Below are 19422 nucleotides of genomic sequence, written 5' to 3'. Positions count from 1 at the left end.
AGTTTTGTATAATATTAATTAGGAAAATTGGATTATAATAATCCAAACTATTGACCATTGACTAATATTAATCACAACTATCACTTTGACCAGTGGCAATCTTAACTATCATTTTTGTTACTGATAACAATCATCGTCTAACAAATTATTAACTCCGCTAGTTTTGTTCTACTAAGTTAATGTGAATTGACCAAATTACCCTCTCTAACAAATAATAATGATAAAAGAACCAACCAATCTCCTTCGAGCTTCGCCGGAAAACTGGGAAGTCCGGTAACCGCCGCAGGACCTAACTCCTCCAAATTATGGACTATCTCTGGAAAATCGAAAATTATGTAGCCACTGTCGGACCTAAAACCATCGTAAATTCGGGAACTCCGGTAACCACCTTTGAACCTACAACTCGGCTTAATCAACGAATAATCACAAACTAAACTCATAGACAATCGCATTCGTTTGGTTCATATCGCGTCCGATCTAAAATCAATGCATAATCACAAAGTTCAACATCAAACCTACTCCCAAATTGGCTCAGATCTGGTTCCATCGTTTGAAATGTCGCCTGAAACGATGTTAGAGATAACCATCATCTTACCGACCGACCAGAGAGCGAGAAATCAGGTTACCTGTGACCGGCCAAACATCTCCTCGGTGGAAAAACGTGAGGGAGCCAAAGGGGCGAGAGTTTGACTACAGTGGAGATGGTGGCTCATGTCGGAGTGGGTTTGTGGTGGTCCGCGAAGTGGAGTTCTGCCTGATGTAGCCGGACTTCCCATTTTTCCGGTGGAGGTTGAAGGAGATGAATGAGATTGGTTGGTTCTTTTATTGTTAGCGAGGGTAGTTCGATCATTTCATATTAACTTAGTAGAACAAAACTAAAGGAGATAATAATTTGTTGGACTACGAGCGCTATCAGTAACAAAATGATAGTTGGGATTCACACCGGTCAAAGTGATAGTTGAGAATAGTACGGATTATTAGAATCCAATTTTTCTTTTAATTAATTAATGAGTTTCGTATGAGTTGGGGGTTGAAGTTAACGTGTTTGTGTCATCATCTCATCTAAAAATCTATCATCTAACTTTATCATCTTCAGCGGTCAAATAATGTATGTATGATATGATATCTGGTACGGAACCAAATCCAACGGCCGTAAAACTAGCGACTACGACGACCAAGAGAGAGAGAAAGAAACAAAACACGCTAACGCTAAGCTTCAATTCCAATTCCAATTCATCTCTTCAATTCTCTGTCATGTGATTTTGTTCCATTTCACCTGCACAAACAACCTATTTCAATCCCCGATTAATTTAACAAAACAAAAAGAAGATTCATTATTATTATTATTATTCCTTTCTTTCTTTGTCGCTCAAGTAACGAATTTCATTTCATTTCATTTCATTTCCCCCTTTTGTTATTATATTATATTATAAGAACCTGTATTTAATTACAATCATCCATCGCATAATTAGGCTTAGTTACTTAGGGATTATTATTATTATTATATGGGGTTGGAGGCTGCAGATCTCGCCGATGATGATCGGGATGCTGCTGGCAAAGCTGCTCTCTCGGTTTCCTGCTCGATTTGCCTCGATGTTGTCACCGACAACGGCAATCGCTCTTGGGCCAAGCTTCAGTGTGGCCATCAGTTTCATCTAGGTAATTTATGAATTCATCAGTTGCCTGGTTGTAACTTCAGTTTCTTATTGATTGGTTAGGGTTTGGTTGGTGTATTCAAGATGTATCGAGTACGCTAAACCCTTGTGGTTCTGTTTGGTTTTAATGGTGTCACGCCCGTACTAGATGTGAAGTCAATCTAATATCAAATATAATATCCTGTTTTGTGAAATTTGTATACAAACTCGTAATTTGATGAATGCGTATTGTATAGATCTTTGTATTCCTAATCTGTATTGTGAACATGATTTGTTTATTTGGTTGCAGATTGCATCGGTTCTGCATTTAATGTGAAGGGAGTGATGCAATGTCCCAACTGCAGGAAAATTGAGAAAGGCCAGTGGCTTTTTGCAAATGGTTGTAGATCGAATCCTGAGTTCATCATGGATGACTGGGCTCATGATGAAGATCTCTACGATCTAAGCTATACTGAAACCACTGTAAGACACCTCTTTTATAGCGTTATAATCCTCTTCTAATAGTTCTGATAAAGTTACCTTATAAACAATTGTTAAGTTATTAGGAAGCTTGGAAGTGTTTCAAGAATGTATAAATCTTAAAGCAAATAACTTAATTTGGATTATATTATGGTTAATAGTAGAATGATTTCAGAATCTTCCGGATCCTGTTTTCATGTTTCTTCTGAAATAAAACATATTACTACTTTACTTTCCATTTTATTTTTAGTTAAAAAAAGTGCATATAGACACGAAGCATATTCATGCAAGAGGTTTATTGCTTCTTTAAGGCGATGGGCAGGTCAATATTGTGAGACGCATACATCGGGAGTGCCTCTTGTACATAGGCAGATTTTGTGCATAGGGAGGTTGTACATAGAGGTTATTTGTACATTAAATAGTATATATAGGTTATTTGTCTAAATTTTGAGTACATGATAGAAACATATCATAAGTATACATACAAATAGACTCAGTAATATCCCACTCATTAAGTAGGGTCTAGGGTTGGTGAGAAGAGGCTATTCCAACGAAATTCATAACACCAGAAAGGATCTTATTTTCTGTTTTTTACAGCATACAAATACGAATAGCGGTAAGGTATTTCTAAAAGAAACAAAAAGGAAAATACTACTAATACGTGGTGAACTATCGATAGCATTAAGTAGTGGGATAAAACTAAAAATATTAGTAGAAGGAGAAAAGACAAAAGATGTTTCCCTAAACAATCTTAACCTAAAAGGTAAGTAGCTTATAGAGATCCTAACCTTCATTCGTTGTTTTCCTAAACATCCTAACCTAAAAATTCTAACCTAGTGCAACGGAACACCTAGAAAATAACCACTGTCAAAGGTAAGGCATCCCCATGCTCCCCTCTTAAAAAACTTGACATCTTCAAGGAATTCTATCACTGATCATGCCTTTGGAGAGGTGCAAGTTTAACAACTTGTTATCATCTATAAACAACATGTTATCATCTATAGGTTCTGTCTACTCCTCGCTACCAACTTGTTATCATCTATAAACAACATGCACCACCAAATGACTTTATAGATTGATTTCGACATCTCATCCTTGACTACTGCAAAAAGAAGGGAATTCAACGCAGATTTATGCTCTCGCTCTTGTCTTAGCACTACCACACATATTCCTATTATATCTATATATCTTCTTGAAATCACTCTACATTAAGACTGTTTCAAATCACTTGTCAAGGCACACTTTCCAAATCGTGCTTACTTTCCCTTCACTATTCCATCAATCTCCATCAAATGTGTATCGTCTCTTTATAGTACATTGTCTTGGCACAAATTCAAATTGGTTCATTGCAACATGATTTTCTGTCTAATTCTCGCCTTGATAACCTATTCCCGCAATTTCGTGGTATAACTTAGGAGTTTACCCCACCACAACATTGCGTGTTTTCTTTGTTTTTGTAGAGAAGGACTAAGACACTAATCTTGATCTAACATGTTCCGGTTTTGAAGATAATATTGAACAAACTTGTTAGCCAATGTACTTATTCTACCAAACAATTCCGCATTTTAATGAGGATGCATTCGGACCAACAACCTATATATTTCTATCTTCCTAAGAGCTTTTCTTACCTCTTTTGCAGTTATATCATGACAAAACCAGTTATTTCGTTGCCGCAATTGGTTTGCGGAGTTCTCACTTTCATGTTAATGATTTCTAAAACCGTTGAAAAGATCATGAAAATAAGTTTGCCATCTCACGTTAAAGTCACGTGCCTTCACAAAAGCCCGTCTGTTATCATCAGTTTTAACTGTACGACTCTTGGATCTTGTCTCCTTTGCTTCTTAGCTTTTTGCAATCTTAAACATGTCATGATCCCTTTTCTTGGTCGCAAAGCGTTTGTACATTTCCTCATATGCTATGTTCCTGACACACTGCCTTTGTTGCCTCGTGTTTGGTCTCTTTACATCTTTCTCTAAATCTTTTTTTCTCCTCAACGTTGCTTCCTAGGAACTCTCTTGCTTGTCCACTTGTTGCTTATCTTGCCTTGCACATACATTCAACCATCATGACTACCTATGCCTATAGGTTGTTTCCATTGTGATCTCAAGAGTTTCCTTCGCTATTTGTGTAACAATGGCTGCCATAGCCTCTCACATTTGGTTTGCATTCCCAGACAGTCTAACTGAACCTGTCGAGAGGACTTTATCTCTGAAAATCGTAACTTTTTGACCCTTGAAAGTACCCCATTGAATTACAAGTTTAGTCTCTCTTCCCATCGAGTAGCTTTCTTTTTCGTGATTATATCAACCACCAATAGTCAATGTTGAGCCACTACTCTCTCCCGTGTTATAACCTAGCAGTCCTTCTACCAACTACGATCTCCTCTCCTTGTCAATAAATGGTCAATTTGGGTGTTGCGCCCCCGCTAGTAAAGGTAGTATGTGATTTCCTCTTCATAAAGAACGAGTTAATTATAGCCATTTCATGGGCCAAAGCGAAGTCATAAAGGCCTCTTATCTCTCTCGTTTTGAGTTCCATATCCAAATCCTCATACACTGATGGAAAGCGATCACTCTTCTTGCTAATGTGACCATTAAAATCACCTTGATATGTATTATTACATTCTTAGGTATGGCCCCGCAATTTCATCTAGACGATCCCAAAAATCTCTCTTTTCATGGTTCCTAGTCCCACTTGTGGTGCATTGGCTATAACCAATGTCACTAGTTTATTTCCTAGCACTAGTCTCAAACTAAGCAGTTAATGCGGAAAAATATCGGATATCGGTCAAGGACCGATATTTGAGATATCGGTTATTGCGGTGAGATATCAGTAATTTTAATATCGTACAAAATTTATATATATAGCACTTTAACACTAACAATTCAGTATACTCTCCAAATATTAACAAATTATCTTTTTGCTAGTTGCAAAACACTTACAATTGTAGCAAGTAGGAACTGTTTAAGACTCAAACCACCAACATTAAAAACTAAAAGTTGAAAATTAAGACTTAAAACACTGATATCGGTGATATATTGGTGAAATATCGGTCAATATTGGCCAAATATCGGTCAATATCGCTGATATTATCGGTACCGAGATTCTGACCGATATTACACACGAGGACCGATAACCGAGATACCACCAAGATTGACTGCATAGGTCTTAAAACCATGATTCTATCATTGGACCTTCTCACCATCACATTCTCTTAAGTTTCTTAGCAACCAGAAACCCCACCCCATTTCGTGCACTATCTACTTCCATTTACCATAACTTGTTACTATCACTCAACGTTTCCTTACACGTAGTCTTCTAAAGGCAAGCCATCTTACACCCTTTAAGCACATCTACCCAACCTAACAACTTACTACTAAGGGTCCTCACATTTAAATATGCAAAACGCAAACTATATCCCCTTTTTCTCCCTCCTACATGTACTTCTTGTCTCTAGACACAATCTCAAGGTAGCATCGTTACAACTTCCATTTATGTTAACCACTAATCACATGATAATTTAAAGGATAACTAACATAGACATCGCAGGAACCCGCTGTTAGGATCGGAGTCACACACAAACACGAATACAAAAGTAAAACCGAAAGAATAAACGAAAGACACAAGGATTTAAGTGGTTCGGTCACGGTGTATGACCTACGTCCACTGTCGATAACTAGGGTTTTCTTATTATTGAGTGATACCAACTTACAAGTACAGGAGAGAATATATAGACTAGACAATTAGGGTTTAACCCTTTAACTAAACTGGGCCTGATTAGAGCTTTTGGGCTTGGCCAAAACTCAAACAGCTTAATCTCCTAATTCTGTCTATTCGTCTAAACCGGACCCGACCCATGATGGATCGGAGACCACAACATAACAATCTCCCACTTGGGCTTCGAGACATCTTCTCTAATCCACCACTTGGATGCGTCAAACATTTCAACCTGCTCCCATTTGGAGACGTAAAATGTCTTCACCAGCATTGCCTTGTACAAGTAAAATGAAACCCATCTGGTTTTGCACCTCCTAGTTACCCTTCGCCTTCTCAACATTATTCCTGAAGGCCTGCTGAAGCTCTGCACAGCTTCAGCTTATCCAGCATCACCGGCTTGGTGAACATATCTGCTGGATTCTTAGCACCTGAGATATTTTTCAAACTGAAAACACCATCACTGATCAAATCTCTGACAAAGTGATATCTCCTCCCGATGTGCTTAGTCTTCGAATGATAGACTGGATTCTTCGCAAGTTTCACTGCACTCTCATTGTCACAATATAAGAAGAACTCTGCATGTTTCTTTCCCAACTCTTCAAGAAAAGTTCTCAACCATACTAATTCTTTACTTGCTTCGGCTGCTGCCATATATTCTGCCTCAGTGGTTGATAAAGCAACACTTTTCTGAAGTCTGGACATCCAACATACTGCTGTTCCCCCAACTGTGAAAACATAACCAGTAGTGCTTTTAAACGTCTTCTTACATCCACCCAGATCAGCATCTGAATAACCCCTGAGAATTGTATCCTTCCCCTTAAAACATAACCCCAAACTGGAAGTACCCTTTAAGTATCTGAGTAACCATTTCATCGCTTCCCAATGTTCCTTTCCCGGATCCGACATAAAACGACTAACTACCCCGACAGCATGAGCAATGTCTGGCCGTGTACAAACCATGGCGTACATGAGACTGCCAACAGCAGATGCATACGGAACTTTAGCCATCTCTGTTCTTTCTTCCTCTGTTCTGGGAGACTGGTCTTTTGTAAGTTTGAAATGACTTCCCAAAGGTGTGTTTCTCGGTTTAGTCTTCTCATCATTCATCCTGAATCTTTCTAACACTTTCCCTATGTATTTCTCTTGGGATAGTGTTATGGAGCCATCTTTCTTTCTGGATATACTCATCCCCAAAATCTGTTTGGCTGGACCAAGATCTTTCATCTCAAATTCATCAGACAACTGTTTCTTCAACTTGCGAATCTCCTTCATATCAGATCCTGCAATTAACATATCATCTACATAAAGAAGTAGAATGATATATGAGCCTTTAAACTTCTTTAAGTAGCAGCAATGGTCGGCCTCGCATTTCTTGTACCCAGTTCTCACCATAAAATCATCAACCTTTAGGTACCATTGCCTAGGTGCCTGCTTCAGACCATACAAGCTTTTCTTCAATTTGCAGACCCATTTTTCTTTCCCGGCAACCTGAAATCCCTCAGGTTGTGCCATATAGATCTCCTCGTCAAGATCACCATGTAAAAATGCTGTCTTAACATCTAATTGCTCTAGATGTAAATTTTCTGCAGCAACAATACTTAAGATCAATCTGATGGTGGTCATCTTCACAACTGGAGAGAATATTTCATTATAATCAATTCCCTTCTTTTGCTGGAAACCCTTGACCACTAAACGAGCTTTGTATCGTTTAGACCCATCATGTTCTTCCTTGACTCTATAGACCCATTTATTCTGTAGAACTCTTTTATCTGGTGGAAACTTGGTTAAAACCCATGTCTGGTTTTTACTCAAAGAGTTCATCTCCTCCTTCATAGCATGCTCCCACTGGAGCGAATCTTTCAACTTAAGTGCTTCATAATAACTCTCTGGCTCACCATTTTCAGTTAAAAGGAGATAATTAACTGAAGGTTTGTAACGTACCGGCTGTTTAGAAACTCTGGTGGACCTCCTAACCCAGTGCTGAGGCGGGTCAGGTTCTTGTGGAGACTGTTCATCCTCAGACTCTGAACTCCCACTGTCAGAGACTCCCTCTGACTCTTCATTTCCACCAATATCATCATCTTCAAATTCAGGAACTGTGGTTTCTTCAGTTTCTGTCTCGGGTTCGGTAGCTGACTCAACTGTCTTTTTCTGAGCATCAATTTCATATTCAACCTGCTCTTTCTGAACCCTTGATTTTGAAGTGTTTCTATCTTTGTATAACTCAGCCTCATTAAAAGTTGCATGCTTGCTTCTGACTACTTTTCTGCTTTCTAAATCCCAAAGCCTGTAGCCCATTTCGTTTGACCCATATCCAATGAAAACATATTTTTTAGCTTTAGCATCAAGCTTGTCATTTTTCACTAGATCATAAGCGCTACACCCAAAGACTTTCAAATGCTTATAATCTGCAGCTTTACCTTTCCACTCTTCTTCTGGTGTCTTGAAACCCAGCGGTACTGACAATCCCCGGTTAATTAAATAAGCTGCAGTGTTAACTGCATCTGCCCAGAACGTCTTTGGAAGCCCGGCATTAAGTCTCATACTTCTTGCCCTTTCATTTAACGTCCTGTTCATTCGTTCTGCCACTCCATTTTGTTGAGGAGTGCCAGGGACTGTAAAGATCATCCGAATACCGTACTCTTCACAATAATCACGGAATTCTTTGCTAACGTATTCACCACCGTTATCCGACTTCAAGCATTTCACCTTCAAATCAGTTTCCAATTCAACAGCAGTTTTCCATTTCTTAAAAGTATCAAAAACATCAGATTTATTTTTAAGAAAGTAAACCCATACCTTGCGTGTCGAATCATCAATGAAGGTGACATAATAGTGCGATCCTCCCAAAGAAGAGACTGAAGTTGGTCCATAGACATCAGAGTGAATAAGCTCCAATTTCTGAGCTTTCGGTTGTTTTCCGGTCTTCACAAAAGATACTTTCTTCTTTTTACCGAAAACACATGGTTCACAAAATTCAGATTCAACCTTCTTCAGTTCTGGAATTTTTCCTCTAGCAACGAGCATTTTCATCCCTTTTTCACTCATGTGGCTGAGTCGTTGGTGCCACAAACTAGACTGACTCGGTCCACTGGTCACTGCATTTACCCCATCAGCTGGAATTTCAACCATGTATAAAGTGCCCTTCTTTTTACTTCTGGCGTTCACAAGATTCCCTTTCACAACTTTCCATTGACCCCCACCAAACATAACATCATATCCTTGGTCATCTAACTGCCCAACAGAAATTAGCTTTCTTCTAAGGCTAGGAACGACCCGAACATCCTTTAGAGTCCATGAGGTGCCCAATGAAGTTTTTAGTTCAATATCCCCCATCCCCGTGATATCAACAGCATGATTATTAGCCAAACGAACTTTACCAAAATTACCTGTTCGGAGATTCTTCATCTTCTTCGTGCTATAAGTGGCATGAAAAGATGCACCAGAATCCATAATCCATGAATCTGTTGATTCTTCAACACAGCAGATAAGAGTCTCTTCTGAACCTTCTGAATCATCTGAACCGGTGGCCAGATTAACTTCCTTCTTAGATTCTTTCTTTTCTTTTGAAATTGAGGGGTTAGGGTATTGGTTTCTGAAATGCCCCATTTCTTTGCAATTCCAACACTCAATGTCTTTTCTGGGCTTTGACTGACTTCTTCTTCTAGACTTTGACCTACCCCTGCCATTACCTTTCTCTCTTCTCCTACCTCTCCCTTCGGTGCTCAATATAGAACTAGATGTCTCACCAGAATTCCTTCTTCTTATGTCCTCTAAAATCAAATCCCGGACTCCTTCAAAAGTAAGCTTAGTATTCCCAGAAGAACTACTAACTGCAGTAACAGTCCCTGACCAGCTTTCGGGTAACGAGGATAACAAGAGTAACGCTTGAACTTCATCATCAAACTTGATATCAACAGAAGACAAACGAGAAATAATAGTGTTGAAGTCATTAACATGAGAGGTAACAGATGCCCCTTCCTTCATTCTGGTGTTAACTAGCTGTCTAATCAGAAATACCTTGTTTGATGCAGAAGGCTTTTCATACATATTTGACAAGGCTTTCATAAGACCATACGTGGTAGTTTCATTTACAATATTGAATGCCACATTCTTAGCTAGTGAGAGTCTAATAACAGCTATGGCTTTTCTGTCAAGTACCTTCCACTCATCATCTTTCATACTTTCCGGTTTCCTCTCTTCTAGTGCTTCCATTAAGTCTTTCTGACATAGCAAATCCTCAATTTGCATTTTCCACCATCCAAAATCCTGACCATCAAACTTCTCAATCTTGATCTTTCCGTCCTCAGCCATTATCCAAACTGAGTTTTGATTACAGCAAACAACCAAACTACCCAAGGAATAAAAGGACTGGAAACTGATCAGAAAAAACGAACCAGCAGCTGCGGAACCCTAATCAGCGGCGGCGGAACTGTAGTAGCGGCGGCGGTACTGTAGCGGCGGCGCGGTATTGTAGCGACGGCGGTACTGTAGCAGCGGCAGCGGTGGAACTGTAGCAGCGGCGGTGGAACTGTAGCAGCGGAGCAGCGGCGGCGGAACTGTGTGTATAATCGAGAACCAGGCTCTGATACCAATTGTTAGGATCGGAGTCACACAAACACGAATACAAAAGTAAAACCGAAAGAATAAACGAAAGAGACACAAGGATTTAAGTGGTTCGGTCACGGTGTATGACCTACGTCCACTGTCGATAACTAGGGTTTTCTTATTATTGAGTGATACCAACTTACAAGTACAGGAGAGAATATATAGACTAGACAATTAGGGTTTAACCCTTTAACTAAACTGGGCCTGATTAGAGCTTTTGGGCTTGGCCAAAACTCAAACAGCTTAATCTCCTAATTCTGTCTATTCGTCTAAACCGGACCCGACCCATGATGGATCGGAGACCACAACATAACACCCGCAATGTCTAAAAGATAGTATCCAAAAAGGAGAAAGAAATAATCCAAAAAATTGCGCGCAATCGCACATAGTTGCACCCAAAAACGCCACAAACGCTTATACCTTGCTCACAAAACACACATTATTCCCCAGTCAGCCAATTTCACACAAAAGTCACACAAGCACACAAAAATGTGTAAAAGTTGAAAACTTGAATCAACAACAATAACTCAAAATCAAATATGAATTTTGAACCAATAGTGAAACAAAATCGATCATGATTTTTGAACCATCAGTGAACAAAGATTAGCTCCTTCAAAGTTTGAACTGCCAGGTAGTTCTGCGTCGAACCTTTATTTTTATTCGGAAGCCAAAACAGGAAAGCTAATGATGGGTTGCTCGAAAACCGAAAATCGGAAGCTTCGGCTAATTCGGTAATCCAGATCTGGTGAACCAACCTTTGGTTTTCTAGTTACTCATTCAGACAATCCATATCTATGCCTACGAAGTTTCGGCTTTTGGTGACCCAGGAATGACTATCTGGTTTTGTGTTTCAAATCAAAATAAAGGCAAGACAAAGACCTAGTTGGTGGTTCAGATGGTGAGAGGGAATTGAGCTTGGCTCACTGGTGCTTCAACGATCATGATTGGTTTTTTTCTCACTGTTGGTTCGACGATCTGATCTGATTTTAAGTCATTGTTGCCTTTTCAAGCTTTTAACTATTTTGCATCTGTGTGCGCGATTAAGTGATTGTGTGGGATGTTTGGCGTTTTGGGTGCCTGTGGGCGATTGCTTTTTTCTTTTTGGGTACCATCCTTGAGATGTTGTGGGTTCTACGGTGTATTTGTTACTTACTCTTTGGTTTATTATTGTGTGATTAGCGGTTGACATAGACGGAAGGATGTATAGGTAAAGGTAGGAAAGGGTTATAGTTTGCTTCTTGGAATGTATGAAATCTTAGTAGTAAGTTGTTGGTAGATGTGCTTAAAAGGCGTAGGGTACGGGTGGCTTGCCTTTAGGAGACTAAATAAATATGGAGCCAAGTGCAATGGTTACAAGTTATGGTATTCGGGGTCGGACAATGCAAGAGATGGGTGAGTTTTTGGTTGCAAAGGAAGTTGAGGACAATGTGGTGGAGTTGGTAGATGTGCTTAAATACCTTGTTCCTCTCTCACATGATGCATGAACCTTCGGCTCCGGGTACCATATCATGGTTTTGGCTGAGAGCTTTTGAAAACCAAGATCATAAATAGTAGATAGCAAGTTGTGATTTTTGCTCTCAAGTCTCAACTGTGCTAACATGGATTCTAGGTAAAGAACCGGAATTGATATAAGTCGATGTACATTTTTCTAGGTCTTTGGTACTCATACTTTGTGTATATGCTGGGGTGTAACATTGGGGAACACGATAAGGGATTAGAATTTCAAATATGGACTAATGGACGTGAATTTATTGAAAAACATCAATTGCTATGAACACTTACATGCATTGTTTGTTAAATACTTCTGTATAACCTCTTATGCTGGTACCCTGTGCTTGCTTTTCATAATTGCAGTCGATGTGGTGCCCATTTGGTGGATTTACTCGAATCGCTGCTTCTTTTGAGTAAGCACACAATCTTCTTTTTACCATATGTGATTTTGTTTGATCAAAAACTATAATATTTCTTTCAGAAAATATGGGATGGAAATATACAATAAAAAAAATTGCATATTGCAAGGTTTAATATATTTTTATCGATATCATTTATTATAATTATCTCAAATAGTATATAAAGTTTGTTTCGATATCCTGCTTTTATTTATAATATCTTTCTTTTGTTAAAATAAAAAAGAAATTGCATTTTGCAAGGTTTAATATCTTTTTGTGGAAATCATTTATCATAATTATCATAAATGGTGTATATACTCCGTCTTGTTATCCTTCTTTTATTTTTAATATCTTTCTTTTGTTTAGTGCCCTGCTTGCGGTGCGCGCATATAATATATATATGTGTGAACCCTCGGGTGGGCAAAAGTAAAATTGCACTAATTTTGACGTTATTTTACTAATCTCGTGAAAATAACGTTAAAAGTGGCGGAAGGTTAATCAGGCATCATGTGGTGGCGTTGATGGCCGAAAGACAAGGGCACATGCACCAATTAGCCGGTGTCCTGATGATTGAGTGCTATGTGCCTTATGTCCAAGGCTTGATGCAAAACTACTATCGAGCCGGGGGTCTCACCGGAAGCAGCCTCTCTATCCCTATGGGATGGAGGTAAGGCTGTCTACATCTTACCCTCCTCAGACCCTACCATAGCATTGCTATTGGTGGGATATACTGAGTACGATGATGATGATAATGATGATGATGATGATCTTTCTTTTGTTTCTTATAGCAATTTCATTATTATGTGTTTGCTTATTTTTATATGATTTTCCTTTTATTTTGCAGTGAAGGGGAATTCCCAACAACTGCGTGTAAGATTTTTATACTTCTGACCCAAATCCACTTGTAACGAATTAGTGGGACTAATTTAAGTATTGTTCTTTAATTCCCCAGACCATGATCTTCTTGGACAGCATGCAATTTTTACAGAACATGCAGCAACGGTATCATCCACCGCTCAGCTATGTCCATATTTTGCATATGTTCAACCGGTTCACCCGTCTTCATCATCCTCAAATTCCAGTGCGAGTGTTGCTGATGGTCCTACTACTACTACTACATACAATAATAATAATAGCAGTAGTAGTGGTAATAATAACAATAATCAGTGGAATAGCAGTCAGTCAGCATCTAGTGAGATGCCAAATTCTTATGCTTTACCCACCATGGATATACGCTATCACTCTACCCTTTTTTCTCCGTCAAATAACCGTGTAGGTGGTGCGGATCAACCGTCTATGCCGTCTGTTAGGCCTCAAAGGCCAGTTAGGAATAATGCTGATGTTCCAAGATCAGGCTCTTATGTGCACCCCTTTCTTGTTGGCCAAAGGTAAAACATACTTGGTTGTCGTTTAAATATGTATACATACATATACATATAAAGGGGTTTGTTTCGGGCAGAACACGGTCTGCGAGAACACGTAGAACAAGAAAATCATTTATTTTTTCAATCTTTTTTAAATATAAGAAAATGGTTGAAATGCAATGTTTATACATACATCTCTTCTGAAATTTAATCATGTGTAGGTTATAATACGTACAAATGTTTTCTACGCAATCAACCTATGAACTATTTTTTTAAAGATATATACTATCGCATTAATAGTTTTTTTGTAATTAAATTAGGACATTTATTATCTTAAAAATATCTAAAATGTGTGTGGGTAAACTGAAACTAACCTTGTTTTGACCTGTAGGTACCAAACTGGTACCGGACAATAGCAATACTGAAAATGAGTTAACTGTTAAAGTATAAACCTTGTTTTATCGGTTCGGTATTGGTTGATACGAGTACAGTTGAAAATACGAAATACCGTAACCGAATGATACCGGTTCTAAAAACATGAAAAACAAATACCGGTACCAATTGTGTTCGGTCCATACCGGTTTGCTATGGTACTAGTACTCTGTACAAAAGTGCTCATTCCTATTTTGACTCGTGTTGAATAACACGTACATCTTGCCACCTATTAAGGCGTGTAAAGTTTTCCAAGATCTTTTATTATACTTTCATACTTTCTAAATGATCTTTTAAATACTTTGTGCAGTTCTGGTGCTAGAGTTCCTAGCTCGGTTGGGTCTTCAATGACCCATCCTCACCCGGGGAGTGCTGCACGGGCCCGGGAGCGATCCCAAGCTCTTCAAGCCTATTTTCAGCAACCCAGCAGTTTACCGGGCTTACGCACGCCTATAATATCCGGATCACGAAGATCCAACCAGGCACACATGGGTCAAGTGGGCTCATCATTAGACCCGATCCATGGAGGTGGCGTTTATTACCTCCCAACATCCGGGCCATCAGCTAGATCCGGCTTTCAAGAAGCCGAAAGCTCGATGCCAAATCCATTCCACCATACATGGGAACGGGACCCACATTTAGGGCTGGGGTGGGGTTTTCACCATGGTGGTGGTGGCAGTGGCGGCTCTGGTGGCGGCTTTCGAGTGCGGCATGGTTCAGATAGGGCTCCGTCTCAAGGTCATTATCGGTCGTAAGTTAAAACGCTTTATTTGGCTGCTTTTGATATCATGAACCAACAAGTATGATGAGAAAACTTATTTGGTGAAGTGTTTTTAAGAATGTAAGTGATTTAACAGTTGGAAGCTTTAGTTTCAGGCTTGATACTGTTAAATGGCCTTGAAATGAGTCCATTTGCTGCTTTGTTGATTGGTTTGTGTCATGGATTTTGGCTTGGAGATATATAATAACCTTTATTGTGTTGAAGTATGGTTAAGCTAGCTAAAATACAATAGGAAAATTTATTGTTATGTTACATATACTACTAGGTGGTTAGAAACTATATAGGATGAATAAAGAAAATAACAACTGGTAATTTAAGTTATTAACATATATATTAAAAAGAAGATTCAATCATACTCATAATTTACTATGAGAAAATTCCAATTTGCCTCTCTGGGATATATCAGCGGGAGATGGATTAGCCCCAGAAAACGAAATTGCACATTTTGGACGTCTGTGATATTTGGGCGGGGCAATATGTGCCTTTCCGTCAGTTGACTGTTGGTATTATAGTAATAATATCAACATATTAAGGGTATTTTAGTAACTTTTAATAAATAATAATAATAATAAGAAGAAGAAGAAGAAGAAGAAGAAGAAGAAGAATCAACATAGCAGATCATCTTCATTATCATCATCAACTCATCTTCATAATAACAACAAAGGAGCAGCAGCATATCATCGTTGATAAAGGAGCAACAGCAGATCATCATCATCAACTCATCTTCATCATCATCAACCTCAAACATAATTGATCCTCAAACCCTAGATTTCATCACTCAAACCCTAGATTTCATCACTCTAACCCTCAAATCTCTCAAATCCCAACACCAATCGCTTCAATAATTCAACCACCGCACCCATAAATCATTCTGATCAAAACCCCTAACCTCCGGCACCATGCCGCCGCCATGGCAGCCACCGCCGCCACGGTGGCCACCGTCGCCATGGATTCCGCCCATCTCGTTTTTCCGGTCATGTGTTTTTTATTTGGCCGCGCCGAACCCGGATTTTATTTGGCCGCCGCCGTTGTCCAGTGTGACATTCGTCAAATTTGAGTCTCGATTTAAATTCGTTTTTTATAAACTTTCATATTGTAAACCCGACTCAATACTTTTAGAACCTTATTTAATTATTGTATAATATTATTATATACATAGACCATAAATCGATGTTGGTCATAATATAGTGTTGTTAAGAAAAACTTAGGGGGTTCAAACTGAGTTTTGTAAAGTTATTAGAAGCTTGGAAACATTTAAACTCATTTTAAACCATTATTAGAACTTGAAGGGCCAAAGGGGTAACTTTTATACCCATCAATATAAATAAGATAAAACCCTAAACCTAAATTTATTATCTCAAACAAAACCAGCCGCCACCTTGAGCCGTCTTTCCAGCGACGGCGGTCCGGGGAGCCCATTTCCGGCCAACCCCACCTCCAACGACCACCTCCCACCGCACCACCACCACTTCACAGCCTCTTTTCCCCCTTGCGTTCCGGCAGCCCCCTTTCCCCCTTGGTTTGCGTTTTTCCGGCGAACCCGGATTTCCGGCGAGAAGCCGTGACGACACTCTGGCCGCCGTGGCCTCACCGCTGCACTCTCTCTCGCCGTCTCTATCCCTCTTCGGCTCTCTCTCTCTCGCCGTCCCTCTCTCTCACTCTCTTATACGTTTTCCTGGCGGCCGGAATTCGGCTCCGGCAACCCTCCGTGTCTTCATCTCCGACGACCTCGTAATCATCTAATAGGTAAACTAATTTGGATCTTGGTGTTATTAATTTTCGTATATCAATTATTAGATTTAAATCATTAATAATCGGTTTTATCTTTCAGTTATACCTTGAAACGAGTTGAATTGGAGATAGTGTTGTTTTGAATTTGGTTATGGGTTTAAATTTAACAATTGTTATTTTGGTTCGGTTGGTTATACACAAGTTGTTGAACTAGAGGTCTCGGGTTCGGGTCTCATCCTAGACCAGTTATGGTATTATTAGTTTTATATACTTAACAAATTTATTTTCACTAATTAATACTAATATCACTATGTAGAAATTATTATTAGTATTATTAAGTTTAACTTAGCATTACATTTATTTATTATTACTATTATATATTATTAGTATTATAGTTATTATTAACATTATTTTTATAAATATTAAAGTTGTTATTATTATTAATAAAGATCATATTATTATTATTTAGTAAAATCATGTTTTTATCAATTATTATTAACAATAATATTATTATATTTATTTTATGAGTTCGTTTAGAAATCAACCTGACATCGAGTATGGTATCATTATTTACTATTAATATTATATACTTCTATTATCATTTTTATCAACCACATTATAATTAATACTAAGATCTTTATTCTTTAATTATTAATATTAGTATTATTAATAATAATTATTGATATAATTAATTTACAATATTAGTATTATTAGTAATAGTTATTGTTATTATCATTAGCTTATATATCTATACACACACATATATATATACTATTTTATTTATATTGATGCACGTATGCGTCACCCCAAATAAATTCACCTCATTCTCATGTTATCACATTTCATGTAATCATATCCTCAAATACTTATAACCTCAAGTTCGTTTACGTGTGAAACTCATCGTGCGACGTTATTGCAAGTTGTATAATCGTTTATCCCAACTTTATGTGATCATTTATCGGATTTTTCATTTCTATTTATCAGGTTTCATCTTATAAATCTTATTTAGTATTTCGATTTATAGACTTTGGCAATTATCTTGATGACTTTTGACTTCGAACCTTATTCCATATTGTTTACCCTATATTTTTTTATTTATTTGATCGTCTTTACTTAATCTAAACCGAATTGTTATTTTCGCCTTGGTTTATATTCTAAGACTTTAAACTGTTTCATTTATGTATCCCATTTTCCTACTTATTAAGAGACTCAATCCCGAAATTCTCAACCGCTAATACTGTTTTGTCAATATTGGTGAAATTCAACAAACTTATTTACACATCTATTATTTATAGAGTTCAAAATAAATATGTCTCTTAAACCACACAATGAAACGAACCATGTGGACCATACGATGATCTAAATAATTATGGGTGCACACTTAATTATTTAAATCCCCGTATGGAAGCCATAGTAAGTGCACTTGTGTGCGATAACTCAGACCCGAGGATGATGACAGAAAAACGATAAAAATGCGAAATCATGATAAGGGCATGGTGGATACGCCACTGGTACATCCTATATATAAGTGCCTTTATTAGGTTTCTCATTTGTAGCGTTTTTCGAGTCATGCAAGGATTTGACGTTACTCTTTTGCTTAAAATTTGTTCATGCAATTATCTTACTAAAGACAGTATTCGTTAATAATTACTTTTTTCTTTGATTTTATTTTAATTTCGGGACGAAATTTTTAAAAAGTTGGGGATACTGTGACATTCGTCAAATTTGAGTCTCGATTTAAATTCGTTTTTTATAAACTTTCATATTGTAAACCCGAATCAATACTTTTAGAACCTTATTTAATTATTGTATAATATTATTATATACCTAGACCATAAATCAATGTTGGTCATAATATAGTGTTGTTAAGAAAAACTTAGGGGGTTCAAACTGAGTTTTGTAAAGTTATTAGAAGCTTGGAAACATTAAACTCGTTTTAAACCATTATTAGAACTTGAGGGGCCAAAGGGGTAACTTTTATACCCATCCATATAAATAAGATAAAACTCTAAACCTAAATTTATTATCTCAAGCAAAACCAGCCGCCACCTTGAGCCGTCTTTCCAGCGACGGCGGTCCGGCGTGCCCATTTCCGGCCAACCCCACCTCCAACGACCACCTCCCACTGCACCACCACCACTTCACAGCCTCCTTTCCCCCTTGCGTTCCGGCAGCCCCCTTTCCCCCTTGGTTTGCGTTTTTCCGGCGAACCCGGATTTTCGGCGAGAATCCGCAACGACCACCTCCCACTGCACCGCTGCACTCTCTCTCGCTGTCTCTCTCCCTCTTCGGCTCTCTCTCTCGCCGTCCCTCTCTCTCGCCGTCTCTCTCTCTCGCTGTCCCTCTCTCTCTCTCTCTTATACGTTTTCCCGGCGGCCGGAATTCGGCTCCGGCAACCCTCCGTGTCTTCATCTCCGACGACCTCGTAATCATCTAATAGGTTGGATCTTGGTGTTATTAATTTTCGTATATCAATTATTAGATTTAAATCATTAATAATCGGTTTTATCTTTCGGTTATACCTTGAAACGAGTTGAATTGGAGATAGTGTTGTTTTGAATTTGGTTATGGGTTTAAATTTAACAATTGTTATTTTGGTTCGGTTGGTTATACACAAGTTGTTGAACTAGAGGTCTCGGGTTCGGGTCTCATCCTAGACCGGTTATGGTATTATTAGTTTTATATACTTAACAAATTTATTTTCACTAATTAATACTAATATCACTATGTAGAAATTATTATTAGTATTATTAAGTTTAACTTAGCATTACATTTATTTAGTATTA

General features: G+C 38.3%; 1 protein-coding gene across 1 annotated transcript; it reads left to right on the top strand.

The window, feature by feature from the left end:
- Positions 1-1329: 1329 nt before the first annotated feature.
- Positions 1330-15111, top strand: LOC143588560 (E3 ubiquitin-protein ligase RFI2-like). Its single transcript, XM_077069532.1, has 6 exons — positions 1330-1659; positions 1945-2117; positions 12294-12343; positions 13173-13198; positions 13281-13716; positions 14435-15111. The coding sequence occupies exons 1-6, from the start codon at positions 1506-1508 to the stop codon at positions 14877-14879; spliced, it is 1284 nt and encodes a 427-aa protein (XP_076925647.1). The 5' UTR covers positions 1330-1505; the 3' UTR covers positions 14880-15111.
- Positions 15112-19422: the final 4311 nt, after the last annotated feature.

The sequence above is a fragment of the Bidens hawaiensis genome, unplaced genomic scaffold, assembly GCF_021521415.1.
Source record: "Bidens hawaiensis isolate Kalapana, Puna unplaced genomic scaffold, B.hawaiensis_p1.1 tig00036446_1, whole genome shotgun sequence".
In the NCBI taxonomy this organism is placed as follows: Eukaryota; Viridiplantae; Streptophyta; class Magnoliopsida; order Asterales; family Asteraceae; genus Bidens; species Bidens hawaiensis.
This window is presented reverse-complemented; position numbering and strand designations above follow the sequence as displayed.

Excerpts from the sequence above, each read along its gene's own strand:
- LOC143588560 (XM_077069532.1), top strand. The coding sequence starts at position 1,506 with ATGGGGTTGGAGGCTGCAGATCTCGCCGATGATGATCGGGATGCTGCT. Across the intron at positions 13,199-13,280 it reads GGAATTCCCAACAACTGCGT|ACCATGATCTTCTTGGACAG; the intron begins GTAAGATTTTTA and ends TTAATTCCCCAG. Across the intron at positions 13,717-14,434 it reads CCCTTTCTTGTTGGCCAAAG|TTCTGGTGCTAGAGTTCCTA; the intron begins GTAAAACATACT and ends TACTTTGTGCAG.